The sequence below is a fragment of the Rana temporaria genome, chromosome 4 (assembly GCF_905171775.1).
Source record: "Rana temporaria chromosome 4, aRanTem1.1, whole genome shotgun sequence".
NCBI lineage: Eukaryota > Metazoa > Chordata > Amphibia > Anura > Ranidae > Rana > Rana temporaria.
Window position 1 is genome coordinate 220499239 of NC_053492.1, and position 17898 is coordinate 220517136.

Genomic DNA, 17898 nt, shown 5'->3' on the forward strand with positions numbered 1-17898 from the left:
TGTAAAAACACCTTGGGTCTTTAGACAGCGTATTGGTCTGGGGCTTAAGTGGTTAAGGTTGCATTCTTGGTGACTATTATGTCTGTTAGGTGTGCTTCTGAGCCAGCAGCCCTTTCATGTAAAGTGCCTTTTCTTATAGTGCATACGGATGAGTTTATATTGCGACCAAAACTTTCTTCTCCTTTCAAGGTGGTATCTCTTTTGCATCTCAATGAGGATGTTTCCCCCCTTCTCTTTATCCTGCTCTAAAATACACTAAGAACATTTTCTTACACTGCTAGGATCTTGTCAGGACTAGTTCTGTTCACAGAATGGAGTCCATGTAAGGTTTTGAAAAGGACACTCTGCCTCCCGCTCCACCATTACTAGTTGGATTAGACAACTTATTTCCAAGGCTTCCTGCTTTCCCTATCAGAACTCATTCCACTAAGTCTGTTGGTGTCTCTTGGGCTTTTTAGCCTTAAGCAGCTATATCACAGATTTGCAAACCTGCCACTTGGTCCTCTGTTCAGATATTCTCCAGGTTTTACCAGGTGGATATATAATTCACGGCTGATGCAAGCTCTGGCTGCAAAATGCTTCAAGCTGTCGTCTGAGTGTTTTTAGGCTACTTTAGCCCTTTTTTTTTGTGGGCCTGTTGACAGTTCGGTTTGCTGTGTTGTTGCCCACCCTGCAGTTTATTGCTGTGGAATGTCCTATGGTCTATAAATGCAAGCCCTGCTTCCTGTACTATAAGATTAAGTTAATGGGAATATTAACTTTCCTATAAACTCCTCATGGAGTACAAGATACAGCCCCCCGTCTCCTGTGGTCCTGTAAAAAACATATAAACTGGACTTTCACAGCTTGGTTGGGGTTATATGAGCATTCATTAGGGGCAGCCTGTGTCAAGTAAACTGAAAGTAGACTACATATAACCTTTTGTCTTTGAAAACGAACACTTTTTTTTAAACTAGGCGACGGTGGAGAGAGCCCAGAGGTAGAGTAGAGATAGTCAGTGTGGAACATATTCCAGAGGGTAGTATTGGGGGTATTAGTGGTAGGTTGAGTAAAGCACATAAATCCAAGGTAAGTATAGTAACAAGTCCTAGTTGAAATCTCGGAACACCCAATAAGAGCATAGTATGCGACCGGTCTAATCTACGTGGCATGTTCATCAATGCCAGGAGCCTGGCGGACAAGATGGGTGAACTAGAGATACTGTTATTTCAGAGACCTGGTTCAACAGCTCTCATGATTGGCTGAAAAACCATTTAAGGGTATACCCTTTATCGCAGGGATAGTGAGGGGGAGGTGTGAGAGAGAGATGACGACATCATCGCTAAGGGAGGAGGTGGAATCCTTATGGGTAGAGCTCCAAAGGGATGAAGCCAAGGGGAAAATAATACTGGGAGTATGCTATAGGCCCCCTAACCTGAGGGGGGAGACAGATCTCCTATCACCGTTTGGATTGGCAGCAAGGATGGGAAGTGTTATCATAATGGGAGATTTTAATTATCCAGACATAGAAAGGGCAGAGGAAACCACACAGTCATCTAAGGCTTGCCAGTTCCTAAATGTCTTGCAGGACAATTTCATGGTTCAGATGGTATACACACCAACTAGAAATAAAGCATTACTGGATTTACTGATTACCAACAATACAGATCGGATCACGGATGTGGAAATGCGGAGCAATTTAGGAAACGGTGATCACAGGTCAATTGGCTTCAGTATAAATCACATGAAGGAAGGCCCGTAGGCGTGATGTATCTGGATTTTTCAAAAGCATTTGACACAGTTCCCCATAAACGTTTACTGTACAAAATAAGGTCTGTTGGCATGGACCATAGAGTACATGGATTGAAAACTGGCTACAAGGGCGAGTTCAGAGGGTGATGATTAATGGGGAGTACTCTGAATAGTTAGGGGTGGGTAGTGGGCCCCCCCCAGGGTTCTGTGCTGGAACCATTCCTATTTTGTTTGTTTATAAACAACCTGGAGAATGGAGTAAACTGTTCAAGCTCTGTTTTTGCGGACGATACTAAGCTAAGCAGGTGATTAACTTCTCCGCACTACATGGCAAATGAGATTTAATGTAGAAAAATTTAAAATACTGCATTTGGGTGGCAAAAATATGAATGCAATCTATACACTCGGGGGAGAACCTCTGGGGGAATCTAGGATGGAAAAGAACCTGGGGGTCCTAGTGTATGATGGGCTCAGCAATGGCATTCAATGCCAAGCTGCTGCTAACAAAGCAAACAGAATATTGGCATGCATTAACAAGGAGATCAACTCCAGAGATAAAACGATAATACTCCCGCTCTACAAGACACTGGTCCGGCAGCACCTAGAGTATGCTGTCCAGTTCTGGGAACCAGTCCTCAGGAAGGATGTACTGGAAATATGAGCGAGTACAAAGAAGGGCAACAAAGGTAATAAAGGGTCTGGAGGATGTTGGTAATGAGGAAAGGTTGTGAGCACTGAACTTATTCTCGCTGGAGAAGAGACGCTTGAGAAGGGATATAATTTTAATTTACAAATACCGTACTGGTGACCCCACAATAGGGATAAAACTTTTTTGCGGAAGGGAGTTTAACAAGACATGTGGCCACTCATTAAATTTAGAAGAAAAGAGGTTTAAATTTGTATGAGGGTTCTTTACTGTAAGAGCGGCAAGGATGTGGAATTCCCTTCCACAGGCGGTGGTCTCAGCAGGGGGCATCGAGAGTTTAAAATTTTTTCCAACATACAGGGATATACAATGTAATGCTGACATATAATCGCACACATAGGTTGGACTTGTGTCTTTTTTTCAACCTTACCTACTACAGTATGTAACTGTCTTGTACTGTTCTCCAAGATCAGAAATTTACAGGTAAGGTAAAATTCTAATTTTTTTTAGTCTTGCACATTTTTTTTTTTTTTTTTAATTCAACAAAATAAGTTAAAACTAGTTAAAATGAAAAGAAAATGTTAGATTATATGTCCTATTTTTAAAATTCTAAAAAGGATAATAAATATTTTTATTCATCACTTTTTGAAATCTGAAAGCTTTTCTTGTTCTTTCCTTAACTTAAGTAGATAAGACCGGATTCTGTTTTGTAATTAATATTAATCAGAAATGTGCGCAATATAACAGGGAAAACATCTGTCAGTAACCTATGAAGCTTTCCCTGGCAATAATTAGTTTGGTTTGAGCAGCACAGAGGATGGTGTCGCTGTCCTTAACAGAAACAAAGTATGATTCACCCTTTTGTAAATGTAATTGACATCCTCATATCCTTTTAAGCTTGTGTATTTTAGAGGAATTTATAAAGAAGGTATCAAATATATTGCAGGTAAAATAAATATTGAACTGGTCACCATTTTTCTAGGTAAATATATTTCTAAAGGTGCTATTGATATAAACATTTTCAAACCATGCAATCCATACATACAAAGAAACCAACACAATTAAAGTGGAGGTTCACCCGATTAGGTCACTTTGTATGATTTACTAGTCCCCCCGATGTACATAACGATTTCGCTGTTCCCAAAAATTATAAAAATCGACATACCCTCTTTGTAGCAGCTCGACCAGGCACTTCCTGGTTGTAGGGTTGCGGGACTGGGCGCGTCGCTTAGCTCCGCAAAGGATTTTGGGAGCTATCACGTGTGTCTCTGGACGATGACGAGACACTATTCATTTCAGCAGCCAGAGGAGAAATCTTGCGATATTTCGAACGTTTTTTAGGAGCTTGCATTGCCTCACCTTTGTATCAGCTGCTCAGGGCGTTCTGAGCTCTCGCTGATAAAAAAAAGGATTTGTATGCTAGTCACAGCGGGAGTGTCCTTTTCAGGACGCTGCCGGCCGTTGTCCTAGCAACTCTGCAGTGTTGACAGCGCGCCTCGCCGTCACACTGCGCATGCACGGGATAGAGTGGTGAATGCTGGACAGCATTCACCGCATCCCGGAAGATCCTACAGGAGGGCTTCAGAGTGCCCGGAGTAAAGATGGCAATGTCCATTACGATATTTTATAAAATATATTTCTGAGGGATATCGTCCTGCTAGCGGCTGCGAGGATGAGACTGGTGAGTACTATTTTCTTCGTACCACCAGCGTTACAAAAAGGTATTTAAAAAAAACTGTTTTCCCGCGGAACTCCCGCTTTAAGTTCAGAAATTAAGTTATGTGATATAAAATGGAATGACACAAGGAAAAAGTATTGAACACACTAACTGAAAGGTATTTATTTCATACAAAATCTTTTGTTGGTAATGACAGCTTCAATACATATGGAGAAACTAGTCCTATGAATTGCTCAGGTGTGATTTTGTCCCATTCTACCACACACACAGTCTTGAACTCTTGAAGGTGTTGTGGGTCTCTTCTATAAGCTCTAATCTTTTAGTTCTTTCCATAGATTTTCTATTGGATTCAAGTCAGGTGATTGGCTGGACCATTCTAGCAGCTTTATTTTCTTTCCTTGAAACCAATTGAGAGTTTCCTTGGCTTTGTGTTTGGGATTATTGTCTTGCTGAAATGTGCACCCCTGTTTCATCCTCATCATCATTCTAGCAGATGGCAGCAGATTTTTATCAAGAATGTCTTACATTTTTCCATTCAGCCTTCCTTCAATGACATGAAGTTTGCTAGCACTGTATGTTGAAAAACAGCCTCACACCATGATGTTCCCACCTCCAAACTTCACTGTTGGTATGGAGGTGTTTTTGGGGACATGCGCAGTGCTATTTGACCTCCAAACATGGTGTGTATTAAGCAATCTAAAGAGCTAAATGTTGGCTCATCTGACCAGACTATATTTTCCCAGTATTTCACAGGCTTGTCTAAATGTTGTGCAGCAAACTTCAAACAACTTCAACATGTTTTTTTTCAGCAATGAAATCTTGTGTGTTGAGTGTGCACATACAAGTCATGGCGGTTGAGTGCATTACTTATTGTTTTCTTTGAAACAATTGTACCTGATAATTCCAGGTCTCTCTGAAGCTCTCCCCAAATGTTCATTGGCTATTGGACAAGTCTTCTAAAAACTATTTTCACTCCTCTGTCAGAAATTTTGTAAGGAGCACCTGGTTGTAGCTGGTTTATGGTGAAGTTATGTTCTTTCCACTTTTGAAATATGACCCCAACAGTGCTTACTGGAACATTCAGAAGTTTAGAAATCCTTCTTTAACCACTTGCCGACACGGCGGCAGGTCGGAATGATCCCGCAAACCGTCGTAGCTGTACGTTGGTTCGTTTTTAACCTGACGCGCCCGCAGCACTGCGTAGAAGCCAATGTTTGTGACCGGCGGTCACGATGACTGCCAGCCATGAGCGATCGTGGGCACGAAAGACAGAACAGGGACACGTGTGTGAAAAAGCAAATATACCTGTTCTGTTCTGAGAGGAGATGCAGATCGTGAGTTCCTATAAGCTGGGAACCACGATCTGTCATCTCCTCTAGTCAGTCCCCTCCCCTAACAGTTGGAACACACACTAGAGAACACATTTAACCCCTTGATCGCCCCCTAGGTTTAACCCCTTCCCTGCCAGTGACATTTACACAGTAATCAGTGCATTTTTATAGCACTAATCACTGCATAAATGGCAATGGTCCCAAAAATGTGTCCGCCATAATGTCGCTGTACCGATAAAAATCACAGATCGCCGCCATTACTAGTAGAAAAAATAATAATAATAAAAATGTCAATCTATCCCCTATTTTGTAGACGCTATAACTTTTGCGAAAACCAATCAATTTAATTTGATTTGATTTTGAAAAAAAATATGTTGGTATTTATTATAGCAAAAAGTACAAAATATTGTGTTTTTTTTAAATAGTCACTCTTTCTTTGTTTATAGCGCAACAAATTAAAACCGCAGAGATGATCAAATACCATCAAAAGGAAGCTCTATTTGTGGGGAAAAAAAGAACGTAAATTTTGTTCGGGTACAATGTCGCACGACCACACAATTGTCAGTTAAAGCGACACAGTGCCGTATCGCAGAAAATGGCCCGCTCATTGAGCAGCCAAATCTTCCAGGGCTGAAGTGGTTAAAGCAGAGGTCTGCCTAAAAAAAAATAAAAGCCAGCAGCTACAAATACTGCAGCTGCTGACTTTTATTAAATGGACACCAGTATGCCCGCGTGCCCAGAAGTGGGTGAAAATATATGTATTACACAGGTATCTGCACCCCCCTTCCCCTGAAAGGTGCCAAATATGACACTGGAGGGGGGGGGGGGGTCGGGGTTCCCAAAAACTGAGGTTCTATTTTTGTGTGGACCTTCGCTTTAACCAATGCCATCAGTATGTTTTGCAACAATAAGGTTCCAAAGGTCTTGAGAGTGCACTTTGCTTTTACCCATCATGAGTTTTTTTTGTGTGTGAGATCTTGATAATGAGACATCTTTTTACATATAGGCCATCAGTTGAGACTGAACCAGCTGATATTAATTTGCACTGACGAGGGGCAGGATTGCTTTCTAATTACTGATAGATTTCAGCTGGTGTCTTGGCTTTACATGCCTTTTTGCACCTCCCTTTCTTTATGTGCAATACTTTTTCCTGCGTCATTACATTTTATTAAACTTAACTTAAAGGAGAAGTATGAAAATGCAAAAATAAGTAGTACATGTTACCCTCATACCATTGCATTTCTTTCTTTCCCCAGTCCTTTAGATTTTGCAGAATAAATAGTCTTTTTAAGAATCCAGAAGCAGCCTCTAACAGTTCTGTCTCCGTTCAAAAGTTTCCTGGGGGTGGATAGAGCGCCACAATCCAGCCCCAAAATACAAAAAATAAAATATTTGGACAGCCGCACTCCTGGAAAAGATTCCTGAATTGTCCTTTTAATGGTAAAATGGAATACACTACAATCCACAGCAAAAAGGTGAAAACGGGATACACAGCTGACGTTTCGCACTGATACTCAGTGCTTACTCATAGCTCAATCCACCCCCTCTTTCAGTCCCTTCCTCTCTTGGACAAGTGGGTGTGCTTGCTGAAGAGGTGCACATCCAAGCTGCTCTCTAGAGTGAGCACGCTCTTCACATGCCTCTGTTTTCATGGTAGCATGTCCCCAGCTAAAACCCAGAAGAAGAGGCAGCGTGATATTTTCACTTCTTTGTCGGGGTCTTTCAGCCCATGGGAGGAGGGGGATCATCGCTGAACCCTTCCCATGTGCACCAATGAACACAGGTAAGCTCTCTACACATAGCACTATGTTATATCAGAAGAGGATACAAGGTAGGGAGCATAGTAACCTGCTTCCTGTGTGTGTTCTCTGAAATGAACACAGTGCTATGTGTAGAGCGCGTACCTGTGTACAGTACATAGGAGAGGGAGACTGACAACTCCCCCACATCTAAAGTGAAATATTCCTGTTTAGACCCCTCATATTTCCCCAGAGTCTCCTTTATTGTACATTAAAAATCTTTCCTCTGTCACTGATCCCATCGCCCCCCCCCCCCCCCCAATCCCTCTGCCACTTGGAAGGCAGGAAAGATGGCTGACACTTGGAAGGCAAGAAGGATGGCTGACACTTGGAAGGCAAGAAGGATGACTGGCACTTGGAAGGCAGCAAATATGGCTGGCACTTAAAGGGGTTGTAAAGGTAAATGTTTTTTCACCTTAATGCATCCTATGCATTGAGGTGAAAAAACATCCGATGGTACCAGCCCCGAGCCCCCGTTTTACTTACCTGACCGTTCGAAATCCCCGGGCGCGTCCATGTGATGTTCTTGGTTTCCCAGCCTGGCCGTTGATTGGCTAGGCTGGGCGGATTGATAGCAGCGCAGCCATTGGCTGGCGCTGCTGTCAATCACAGCGGATGACGCGGCGCGCTGGGGGGCGGGCCGAGTGATACAGTCGGCGGCTATGGCCGACACTGTATCACGGGAACGCGCTCGCAAAAGCTTTCCACCATGCAAGATTGCTCGCATGAAGGTAGAAAGCTTTTGCGAGGAGGAGCTGAGACAGCCGCCGAGGGACCCCAGAAGACACGGTTCGGGGACACTCTGTGCAAAACGAGCTGCACAGTAGAGGTAAGTATAACATGTTTGTTATTTAAAAAAAATAAACATTTTGACTTTAGTGTTCCTTTAAAAGGCAGGAAGGATCAGTATTAGCTTTGATTTTATTTCATTATATTACTATAACCGTAATTCATGTAATGCTGGTCTGCTGCCAAATCCAAAAGTATATTTTACAAAAAAACTAGTTTTCACACTGATAAATAGGAATTTAGTGTAGATACTAATGCACAGCACTCTGTGTCTTCTCCTACCTTTCACAGTCACTAAAGTGCAGCTATCTCTACTGGAATTGTCTGAACATCAGAACACACTGAAGAGGGAGGGGGAGAAGGGAGGGGGGAGCAGCTACGCTATGAATTCTCGGAACGAGCAGAGAGCCAATATTATTATTATTTATTTACTTTAGTGCCTTAAAAGCACCGCAAAAGCGCTCAGTGTTTTATTGGCAGTTTAGAAGCGCCTCAGTGTGAAAGGGGTCTTAGAAATATATTTGCTGAGAAAAATGGTGACTTGTTTAATACTTTTTTTACCTGCTGTGTATTAACTTTTAAAATGCATAGTGCATGTCAGTTATAAGTGAACCCTTTTAAAAAATGTCTTCCAAAAAGCTATTATTTTTTTTATGAATCTTGTTTTAGTTCCGAGCCTTTTAATATTACTGAAGCAGCTGAAGATGAATCAACATTTTTGTCCCGTTTGACCTGTATTTGGAAAGGATTTCTTAATATGCCTTCTGTGGCAAAATTTGTTATCAAGGCATACCCTGTATCTGGATCATTAGAACATTTAACCGAGGTAATTCTATAATGTTCTTAAATATTTGAATACATATTGTAGAGGTGCGCACCTTTACTGGTCTCACGATTTTATTTGATTACGATTATCATGTCAATGATTCAATTCCACGATATATCACAATGCATCACGATTACTGTCCATGGCTTTCATCAAAAAAAATTCAAGCAGAATTTTTTATTTTTAAATCAACACTCCCTGCATGTATTCTAATCACAACAGATAACCTAAAGAGGAGCTACAGCCCCCCCCCCCAAAAAAAATACTAGACTAGATGGTCAGAGATAGTCGGAGAATGCAGACATACTACAGGAGATGGTCAGAAACTGCATACATAGTACAGGGGATGGTCAAAAATTGCAGACATGATACAAGAATGGGTCAGAGACTGCAGACCCACTACAAGAGATGGTCAGAGACTGCAGACCCAATACAAGAAAGGTTCAGCGAATGCAGACATGATACAAGAGCTGATCAGAGACTACAGACGTACATCAGGAGATGGTCTGACTGCAGACGTACATCAGGAGATGGTCTGACTGCAGACGTACATCAGGAGATGGTCAGAGACTGCAGACCTACTACAGGGGATGGTCAAAGACTGCAGACCTACTACAGGGGATGGTCAAAGACTGCAGACCTACTACATGGGATGGTCAAAGACTGCAGACCTACTACAGGGGATGGTCAAAGACTGCAGACCTACTACAGGGGATGGTCAAAGACTGCAGACCTACTACAGGGGATGGTCAAAGACTGCAGACCTACTACAGGGGATGGTCAAAGACTGCAGACCTACTACAGGGGATGGTCAAAGACTGCAGACCTACTACAGGGGATGGTCAAAGACTGCAGACCTACTACAGGGGATGGTCAGAGACTGCAGACCTACTACAGGGGATGGTCAGAGACTGCAGACATACAAGGGAGGGTCAGAGACTGCAGACATACAAGGGAGGGTCAGAGACTGCAGACATACAAGGGAGGGTCAGAGACCGCAGACATAGTACAGGAGATGGGCAGAGACTGCAGACATAGTACAGGAGATGTGCAGAGACTGTAAACCTGCTACAGGAGATGGTCAAACTGCAGATGTACTACCGGAGATGGTCAGAGACTGCAGACATGCTACAGGAGAAGGTCAGAGACTGCAGGCATAGTACTGGATATGGGCAGAGACTGCAGACATGGTACAAGAGATGGGCAGAGACTGCAGACATAGTACCCAAGATGGGCAGAGACAGCAGAGATACTACAAGAGAGGGTCAGAAAATGCAGAGATACTACACGAGACAGTCAGCAGGTAAGTATGATAATTTGTAGGTATGATATTGTCTGTAAACATTAACTTCTTTATGTAGTGCAGTTACTTAGTACCCAATGACAGTCTGTGAGAGTGTGAGGAGGACTGAGGACAAGCGTGTCCAGTATTCCGGGAGTCGGGGACACTCGCTCAGGTCTCCCGCAACACAGCGACGCCGGGTGGCTGGGGATGTTAGTGGGAAAAGAGTGCGCAGCTAACGCCCATGGCTCCTTTTTCAAAGCACTCCTCTTGCTGTGAGGAAAGGCAGCATTTTTTTGCAATAGCATTCTTTAGCATTTTTCAGCTTTTCTTTTTTTAAATCAATGGGATCAAAAACATTAAACGCCGGTGAGACGCGTTTTTGATCGTTTATCTGAATTGTTTGAAGTTAGAGAGTTTTTACAGCTGAAAAACTCTTCTCAGAGCGCACTCGTTTTTATTATTTTTTACAGCCCAAAAACGCCCCTGCCAAAAACAGTTGATAACAGCCTGTGTGTGCATGGACACGTAAGATAACATGATGGGGAGTTTATGGACTGTAGAAGAAAAGGTCTGACGCCAATAACAGCAGCTGTAAAAATGTCCAGTGTGCATTAAGGCCTTCTCAACCTCATTGCATACTGTACAACATAATCTCTCTATGCCTAACCACATTTGCTTCTTTAAAAAAAATCAAGACTGAAACGAACTGAAGGTTCCCACCATTTTTCTGCAAACTGATCTTGTTTTCTGCAGCATATGGTAGTTATGTCCTAAGGCCTGAATACTTTGTTTATTGTAATGGAGAATATACTACTCTTCCCCTGGGATGTGACGTACTGTTAAGAGTTTGTACAGTTAAGGGAGTGCAAGTGTTTAGATTTGCACTGATTTACAAATGTCAAATAGTTGTGTCCTTCCTTTTCTTTTCTGTCTACTTGCAGCATTTAAAAAAAACAAAGCATTCATACTTACCTAGGTGGATGCAGCACCGATGCTGTAGCTGTAGCTGTCCTCCACCAGCTCCACACCGAGAACTGAGTGATCAGAGCGGCTAGCCCAGTCTCCCAACGGCACACCATTGTACCAAAGTGTCATTTCTTCAGTGTTGTCACATAAAAAGATATAATAAAATATATACAAAAATGTGAGGGGGGTGTACTCACTTTTGTGAGATACTGTGTGTGTATATATGTGTATGTGTATATGTATATATAATTATTATACAGGATTTATATAGCGCCAACAGTTTACGCAGCACTTTACAATATAAAAGGGAGACAATACAGTTACAATAAAATACAAGAGGATTAAGAGGGCCCTGCTCACACACATACAGTGTGTGTGTGTATGTGTATATATATGTGTGTGTGTGTGTGTGTGTGTGTGTGTGTGTGTGTGTGTGTATATATATATATGTATGTATATATATATATATTATATACAAACTGTAAACAGCAATACTTTTATAAAACAAATATTAATACCCATTGATAAGACGGATTGCTCTATTTACATTCAAATGTACACCCAAAAAAATAAATATAGATTCATTTTAAGATGGTGATCTTTATTTTAATAATTAATCACACAGAAAACTCGCCTTGCTTTGCTAAGCATAACAAACTTGGATTGTGAGTAACGCGGTTAACAATCGCTTTGCGATATGAGATATAATTTTTTTTAAAATCCTGACTCGGTTTGCGAGCATTGTCTCGCAAAATGAGCTGGATTCAAGCCTCTGGGGTGTGCAGTACCATGTTTGGCCAGAGGTGCGGGGGTGCCGGTGACACTCAGAGCTGCTTGGAGATGCTCAGAAACACTCCATTACCGAGTGTCTCCGGTGCCACTCACCTCTGGCCACATGCGATACTACATACAATAGAAGTCACTGTGTAACGAATTATCCGAGTTTCCATTGACTCCTATGGGGAAACTCGCTTTGATATACAAGTGCTTTGGATTGCAAGCCTTCTCCTAGAAAAAATTATGCTCTTAATCCAAGGCACCACTGTATTTCATTACTGAAGTGTACAATAAGAACCCTTTCTTAGACTTGAGTCAATTCCATTCTATGTAACCTGCAATGTACAGATTTTATATATTCTTTCTTTTGATTGTGCTAAACAATTCTGAAAACTCATTTAAAAATGTGCATCCCACATAGGACCTCCCTGAAAGTATCCAAGTGGGTGGAAGAATTTCGCCACAGACTGTTTGGGATTATGTAGAAAAGATAAAGGCCTCTGGAACTAAGGTACTGATGATGAACATTATTAACAGAATATCTGACAAGTGATCTCCATTTTGCTTCTTTGCCAGCATCTGATTGTTATTGTTATCTTCACTGGTTACAAAAAGGTCAGATTTTTATTTAGGAGCCTCACATGCAGTTTGAGAAGATTTGGGAAATGCATAGCAAGGTGTGTACCTCTCACCCACGCGTGTTTCAGTGGTTCATTTATTTTAGACAAGCTCATTTAGGGTGTTGCCATTCCTGGATATGGTTATTCTATAAGGCAGACCACTAATTTAACAATGTACACTATATATTTTAAAATAATGCTTTCAGCTCTGTCACTGCAGTAAACTTGAAAACGTGACTTGATGCAGTTTTTTCATTTTTGCGCTGTGACTGGGTACCAGATATCTGTTATTAGTTAGTATCACTCTAAATTAGGAAATGCTAAAAAAACATACAGTTTGCTTTTTCTGTGCTTGTGGATTTTAACATAAGAATAGTTTACAGCATTTTTGCCTGATTAAGCTGCTTCAGTAAAATGCATCAAAGCATTTTGTTCATGTTGTTTTCAAGGATTTGCAGCTTGAATCATTTTGGAATGGTTTTGTACTTTTCAAAAGAATACAGAAAAATCTAGAGGACCCATTCACATGTGGCGTATGTAACGTAGGTGTTACTGGAACACACTTTATTATGCAGTCTTGCTGACAGACTTGCATTGCAGCACAGTATGCTGCCAATAATGCTACAGGCACTTTTTTTTTTTTTAAGGCAATACATGATGATGCTCTAAATGGGTCCTAAAAGTCAGAAGACCCAGTTGTTCAAGGACCAGTAAGCAACTGATTAAAGCGGTTGTAAACCCTGCTTGGTAATTTTTACCTACAGGTAAGCCTATAATAAGGCTTTCCTGTATTTAAAATGTATATCTCCTAAATGTGCACCGTATAGGAGATATTCACATGCACATGGCGCATGCGCTCTAAAGGTCCGGCATACCTTGCCGAAAGAGCTTCGTGCCGGAACAAAGGGCTTTCCACACGCATGCTTGGGAGTCACATAATCGCAGCTCCGGCCAATCACATCGCCAGAGCTTGCGAACCCAGAAGAAATACAGGAGGAACATGTCGGCCCTCATAAAGGTGACTTTACAACACTGGAGGGGTTCATTCCAAGGTGAGTATTTCATACTGTGCTAGTATGCATTTTTTCATCTGCGGCTTACAACTGCTTTAACTTATTGAAGCCACTTTCTGTACAACAAGATTTACTTTTTTACTATTGTATAGTCAAATACTGTAGGCGGATTATAACATTAGCAGAAATGGGGGAATTCACTTAATGCTGAGCTGCCTCCTCTTGAAAAGCATTACGTTTGTTCCGTGGAATGTATAATATATATATATATATTTTCCTTCCTTGCTTCCATTATTCCTTCATTTTCCTTCATTCCATTATTGGTTCATTTTCCTTCTTTCCATTACTCTTCTCCTTTTCCTGTCTTCTTTCTCACTTTAATTCCATTTTTTTTAGTCATGTAACTAAAGGCACAAAGTGTGTTGTGATTGGGTACCATTTATTCTGACTGTCATCCCAACACTTTAAGATATTTATTTGGTTTTGTAAAATAAATCAATATTATGATGTGTTTTGATAAGGACGAGTTGAAATTTATAAATCTACACAAACTAATGATAACCAATTTGTTTTTGTTTTTTTTGTTTTTTTTAGGAAACCTGTATAATTCGCTTTTGTCCAGAGACTGAAGAAGATCAGATTTCTTACACATTACTCTATTCTTACTTTAGTAGCAGAAAGCGTTATGGTGTAGTAGCAAACAATATGAGGCAGGTAAAAGACATGTATCTAATTCCTTTAGGAGCCTCTGAAAAAATCCCACATTTTTTTGTACCTTTTGATGGACCCGGTAAGATTTAATATTTAAAAAAAATGTTTTCAGTTACTAATAAATAAATTCATAAACTTTAACAGCTTTAGACATATGGAAATCATGATATATTAGAACTACTGCTGTCACGTAATTTGAACTGTGAAGGTGGTCCTGTTGTATGTCCCTGATGCTTGGACACTACTAGGTTGTCCGTTTTATAAAAGCGATTACCCATAATAGTGACTGTGTACTGTGCAGCAGTTTGTAGCTGCCATAAGGAGTGGAGACACTGTTCTCTGCTTACCATCACAGCACAGTGAGAAGTGGTAATGATGGCTGCAAATTGAATTCTCATCCTTTATTAGTCTTCAGTTGAGATAGGATTACTGGCTCAAGGTATGAAAGTGTTTAACGCAAATATATAAATCACTGGCAGCCCCTCTATTAGAGCTATGCATACCACACCGTTTAAGTCTTTTATCAAAACAAGCCAAATAAATACCTTTTTAGAACGATCTTCAGGCCGGTCATGTGACTCGCGGCCGCTTGGCTTCTGCAGGAGGGGCCGAGATCTCCCTCTGACATCAGCCGGGGAGGTCACATGGCTGCTCGGCCCCCTCTTGCAGTAGCCCTGGAAACCAGCCGAGAGTCAAGTGACCAGCCTGAAGATCGATCTAAAAATATATTTACATGCCTCGTTTTTATAAAAGCCGAATACAATGTACTATGCCAATCTGTAACAGAGGGGCTACCAGTGACTATATATATATATATATATATATATATATATATATATATATAAATTTATTGGTGGGGCAGAGACAAAGACACAAAACACGGAGCTGACAGGGAGGAGGGGGAGAGGAGAGAGTAGAGCAGAGCTACGGATTACGGAGGGACGTACTCAGAGAGGGAGATACAGGAAGTTGCAGGATCAGCCAGGTTTTTTACCTTCTAGAGAGGGGCAGATGATTACACAGCACAAGCACTGTGCTGTTTAATCTACTTTAAGGGACCGGGATCTCTATTTATTTTTTAAATTTTTGGGTTAACAAACACTTTAGTAATTCTATCTCTTTCGACATAAAAATATATGAATACTTGCCTGTTTTTTTTTTTTTCTTCAATCAGTTTTTATTGAGTTTAACAGGTAAGTACATAACAATGTATACAATGTTCGTCGTGCAACAACGTCAAAATAATAACAGAGTAGAACATGAGTGCTGTAGTCTAACAGAGTGCTACAAGGTATACAGGCATGCTGTTCAGTAGGTATGGTTACTTCGACCCCTAGGCCACCCCAATTGGGAGCACTTTTGTGGCCCAGGGGGGAAGCACACCGCTGATGTAGATAGGATGGAGAGATTGAATCTCTACCAAGTGTATTTCCAAAAGCGTTGTAGATACATTTACACTAAAACAGTAAACCAACAGTGAATACAAATTGCTCGGTCAAGAAGAAATCTATCTGGCATAGTTCGTCAGGGGATTGGTACAGCTCTAGAACAGGAGGACCAGGGGACCCAGGCTTTTCTGATCTTATCGGCTTGTCCATTGCAAGCCGCCATAATGGATTCGTAAGTGTAGTGCAGATTTACCATATCCACAACTTGGGCAGATGTCGGGACTTTTTCTGATTTCCACAACCGCATTATGTTTAGTCTGGATGCCAAGAGAATGTGGGATGTGACATATCTAGATGAAGGGTGTATAGCCTCAATTCCTAGATTTAGTATCGCCAAGGCTGACGGAGTTTGTTATCTGGTTTTGAGTGACATTAGATATGAGTTTGAAAATGCTCTCCCAGAATGGCTGTAGGAAGGCGCAGATAATGTGTGAATCAAATCGCCCCCAAGGTCATTGCAACGCCAGCAGGTATTAGATGCTTGGGGGTAAAACCGAGCTATCTTGGCTGGACCTGTTTTTTTCTTGAGTGCTACTAAGCCTCCCAGTATAAAAACGTCCTGCTTTATATGTATTACCTTAAAAAAATATTGCTCATTGTTTTTATTAGGCATCGTCTCACAGTTTAAATTGCATTAACTTAATAATTAACTAATTAATGGTACAATAACTTATATTTAACTAATTTAATATAAGACTCAGCATCTAACAGTATTATACATAACCATAAGCTATTGACGTCCGCTCCCTCCTGAGCCTCCCATTTAGTTCTGTTTCTAAACAGTTTCAGTTAGCGGCCCATAGGAAAAGTGTTTACAGTTTTCCTATGTCTCTTCTGGAAATTTTAAAAAACAGCTCACTTGGCTAGTGCAGTACTGAGACTGAACCACAGCTGTTGGTGCACTGCAGCAACTATTCTTCAAGTGCCAATACCACAAGTCCAAAAAAGACAACATCCATAAAGTTCAAGCATTCATGGAAGTCAGATAAAAAGGACATAGACGCATCTACCACCCTTTTTATCTGACATGTTGCAATAAAAGATTAGATCAAGTTTAGATGCTTGTTTTTTTGTATTTACAGAAGATGTCCTGCAGTAAAATTTGCTAAAATCCTTAGAAAATATAGTAGATGTGTGGGGGGGATGTTTTTATTTATTTTAAAGCTGGTGTTTCTCATTGAAGCCCAATCAGTTTGTGCTAAACAAAATACAATTTCTTAATTGTTCATTAAAATCTGTAGTGTTTACTTTTCTTTCTCCAAAGCTCTAAGTGTAGTTTCTCTCTGGTGCTTCGTTCCTCTGTTATTAGCATGAGTCACTTCTGAGGATTTTCCCGACACATGAGATAAATTTGTGTTGGAGAGGGAAATGAGCATAGAACTTGTCTATTCTGAACACAGTTCTGCTGTGTGTAGGGGGTGTGTTCTTTTCCTCCAAACAGCTCTCACACACTGTAACTGCAGCCTCTCCGGCCCTCCTCTGTGCTACAAATAAAGAAAGATTTTAACACTTTTCTGCCCGTTTGAAGGGGTGTAGGGAAGAGAAGACTGCAGATTATCAAGTAAAACTTATGAAGGAGGATTTGTTTAATTGCTGTATATCGCCTGAAGCTGTCCACTTCACTGGGCATATGTGAGGATTTACAACCACTTTAAGGGACACAGTGTAGAAGTAATTAGAAGATTAATGGGTTGAATTTCTGACTGCAGGAGATTGGACACTGGGGAACAAAGCTGTTAGCCAGGATAGCCCCTCCCACTCCCATCATGCTTCAGTTTTTTGCTAGTGTCCCAGAACAGTGAATGTATTTGCTTCTCAGAAAGAATTCAGAGAACAGCAAACCCTTTTTCACTTTGTTTTTAAATCAAAATTCTTTTATTCAAGTCCGCTGTTTCTCAGGCATAGCCGTGGAGGCCATGCCCAGACCCCAACATGATAATTTAGAGTTGGCCTGTAATGTGACCTTGGAGCGCTCTCCAGACACACAGGGGTTGCTTTATTAAAGATTAATAGGCTGTTCTCATTGCAAGGAACTTTTTTACTTTGCAAGGGAATTATTCCTTTGCTTGATGAATGAGGTAAAGCTTTGCTGACTTCCATAATCCAATCATGTGCAAGCAAAAACTGTTCTTTGAAAGTGTACAGCTTATTTGCCTCCGAGCTTCCACAGAGCTCTGTACAGGTCCAGGGTTGTGCTACACCCACTGGTGGAATCCTGTCCCCAAAGAGTCCTCAGGGAGTATGCCTACTGGAGGGGCACAAACATTCTGGTATGACA

At 41.1% G+C, this 17898-nt stretch overlaps 1 protein-coding gene across 1 annotated transcript in view; it reads left to right on the forward strand.

The window, feature by feature from the left end:
- Positions 1-17898, forward strand: part of PHF3 (PHD finger protein 3) — a 138354-nt gene that overhangs the window by 109613 nt on the left and 10843 nt on the right. The window contains 3 exon segments of the mRNA XM_040349904.1: positions 8644-8800; positions 12250-12339; positions 14056-14251. Coding sequence (XP_040205838.1) covers positions 8644-8800; positions 12250-12339; positions 14056-14251 — 443 coding nt within the window.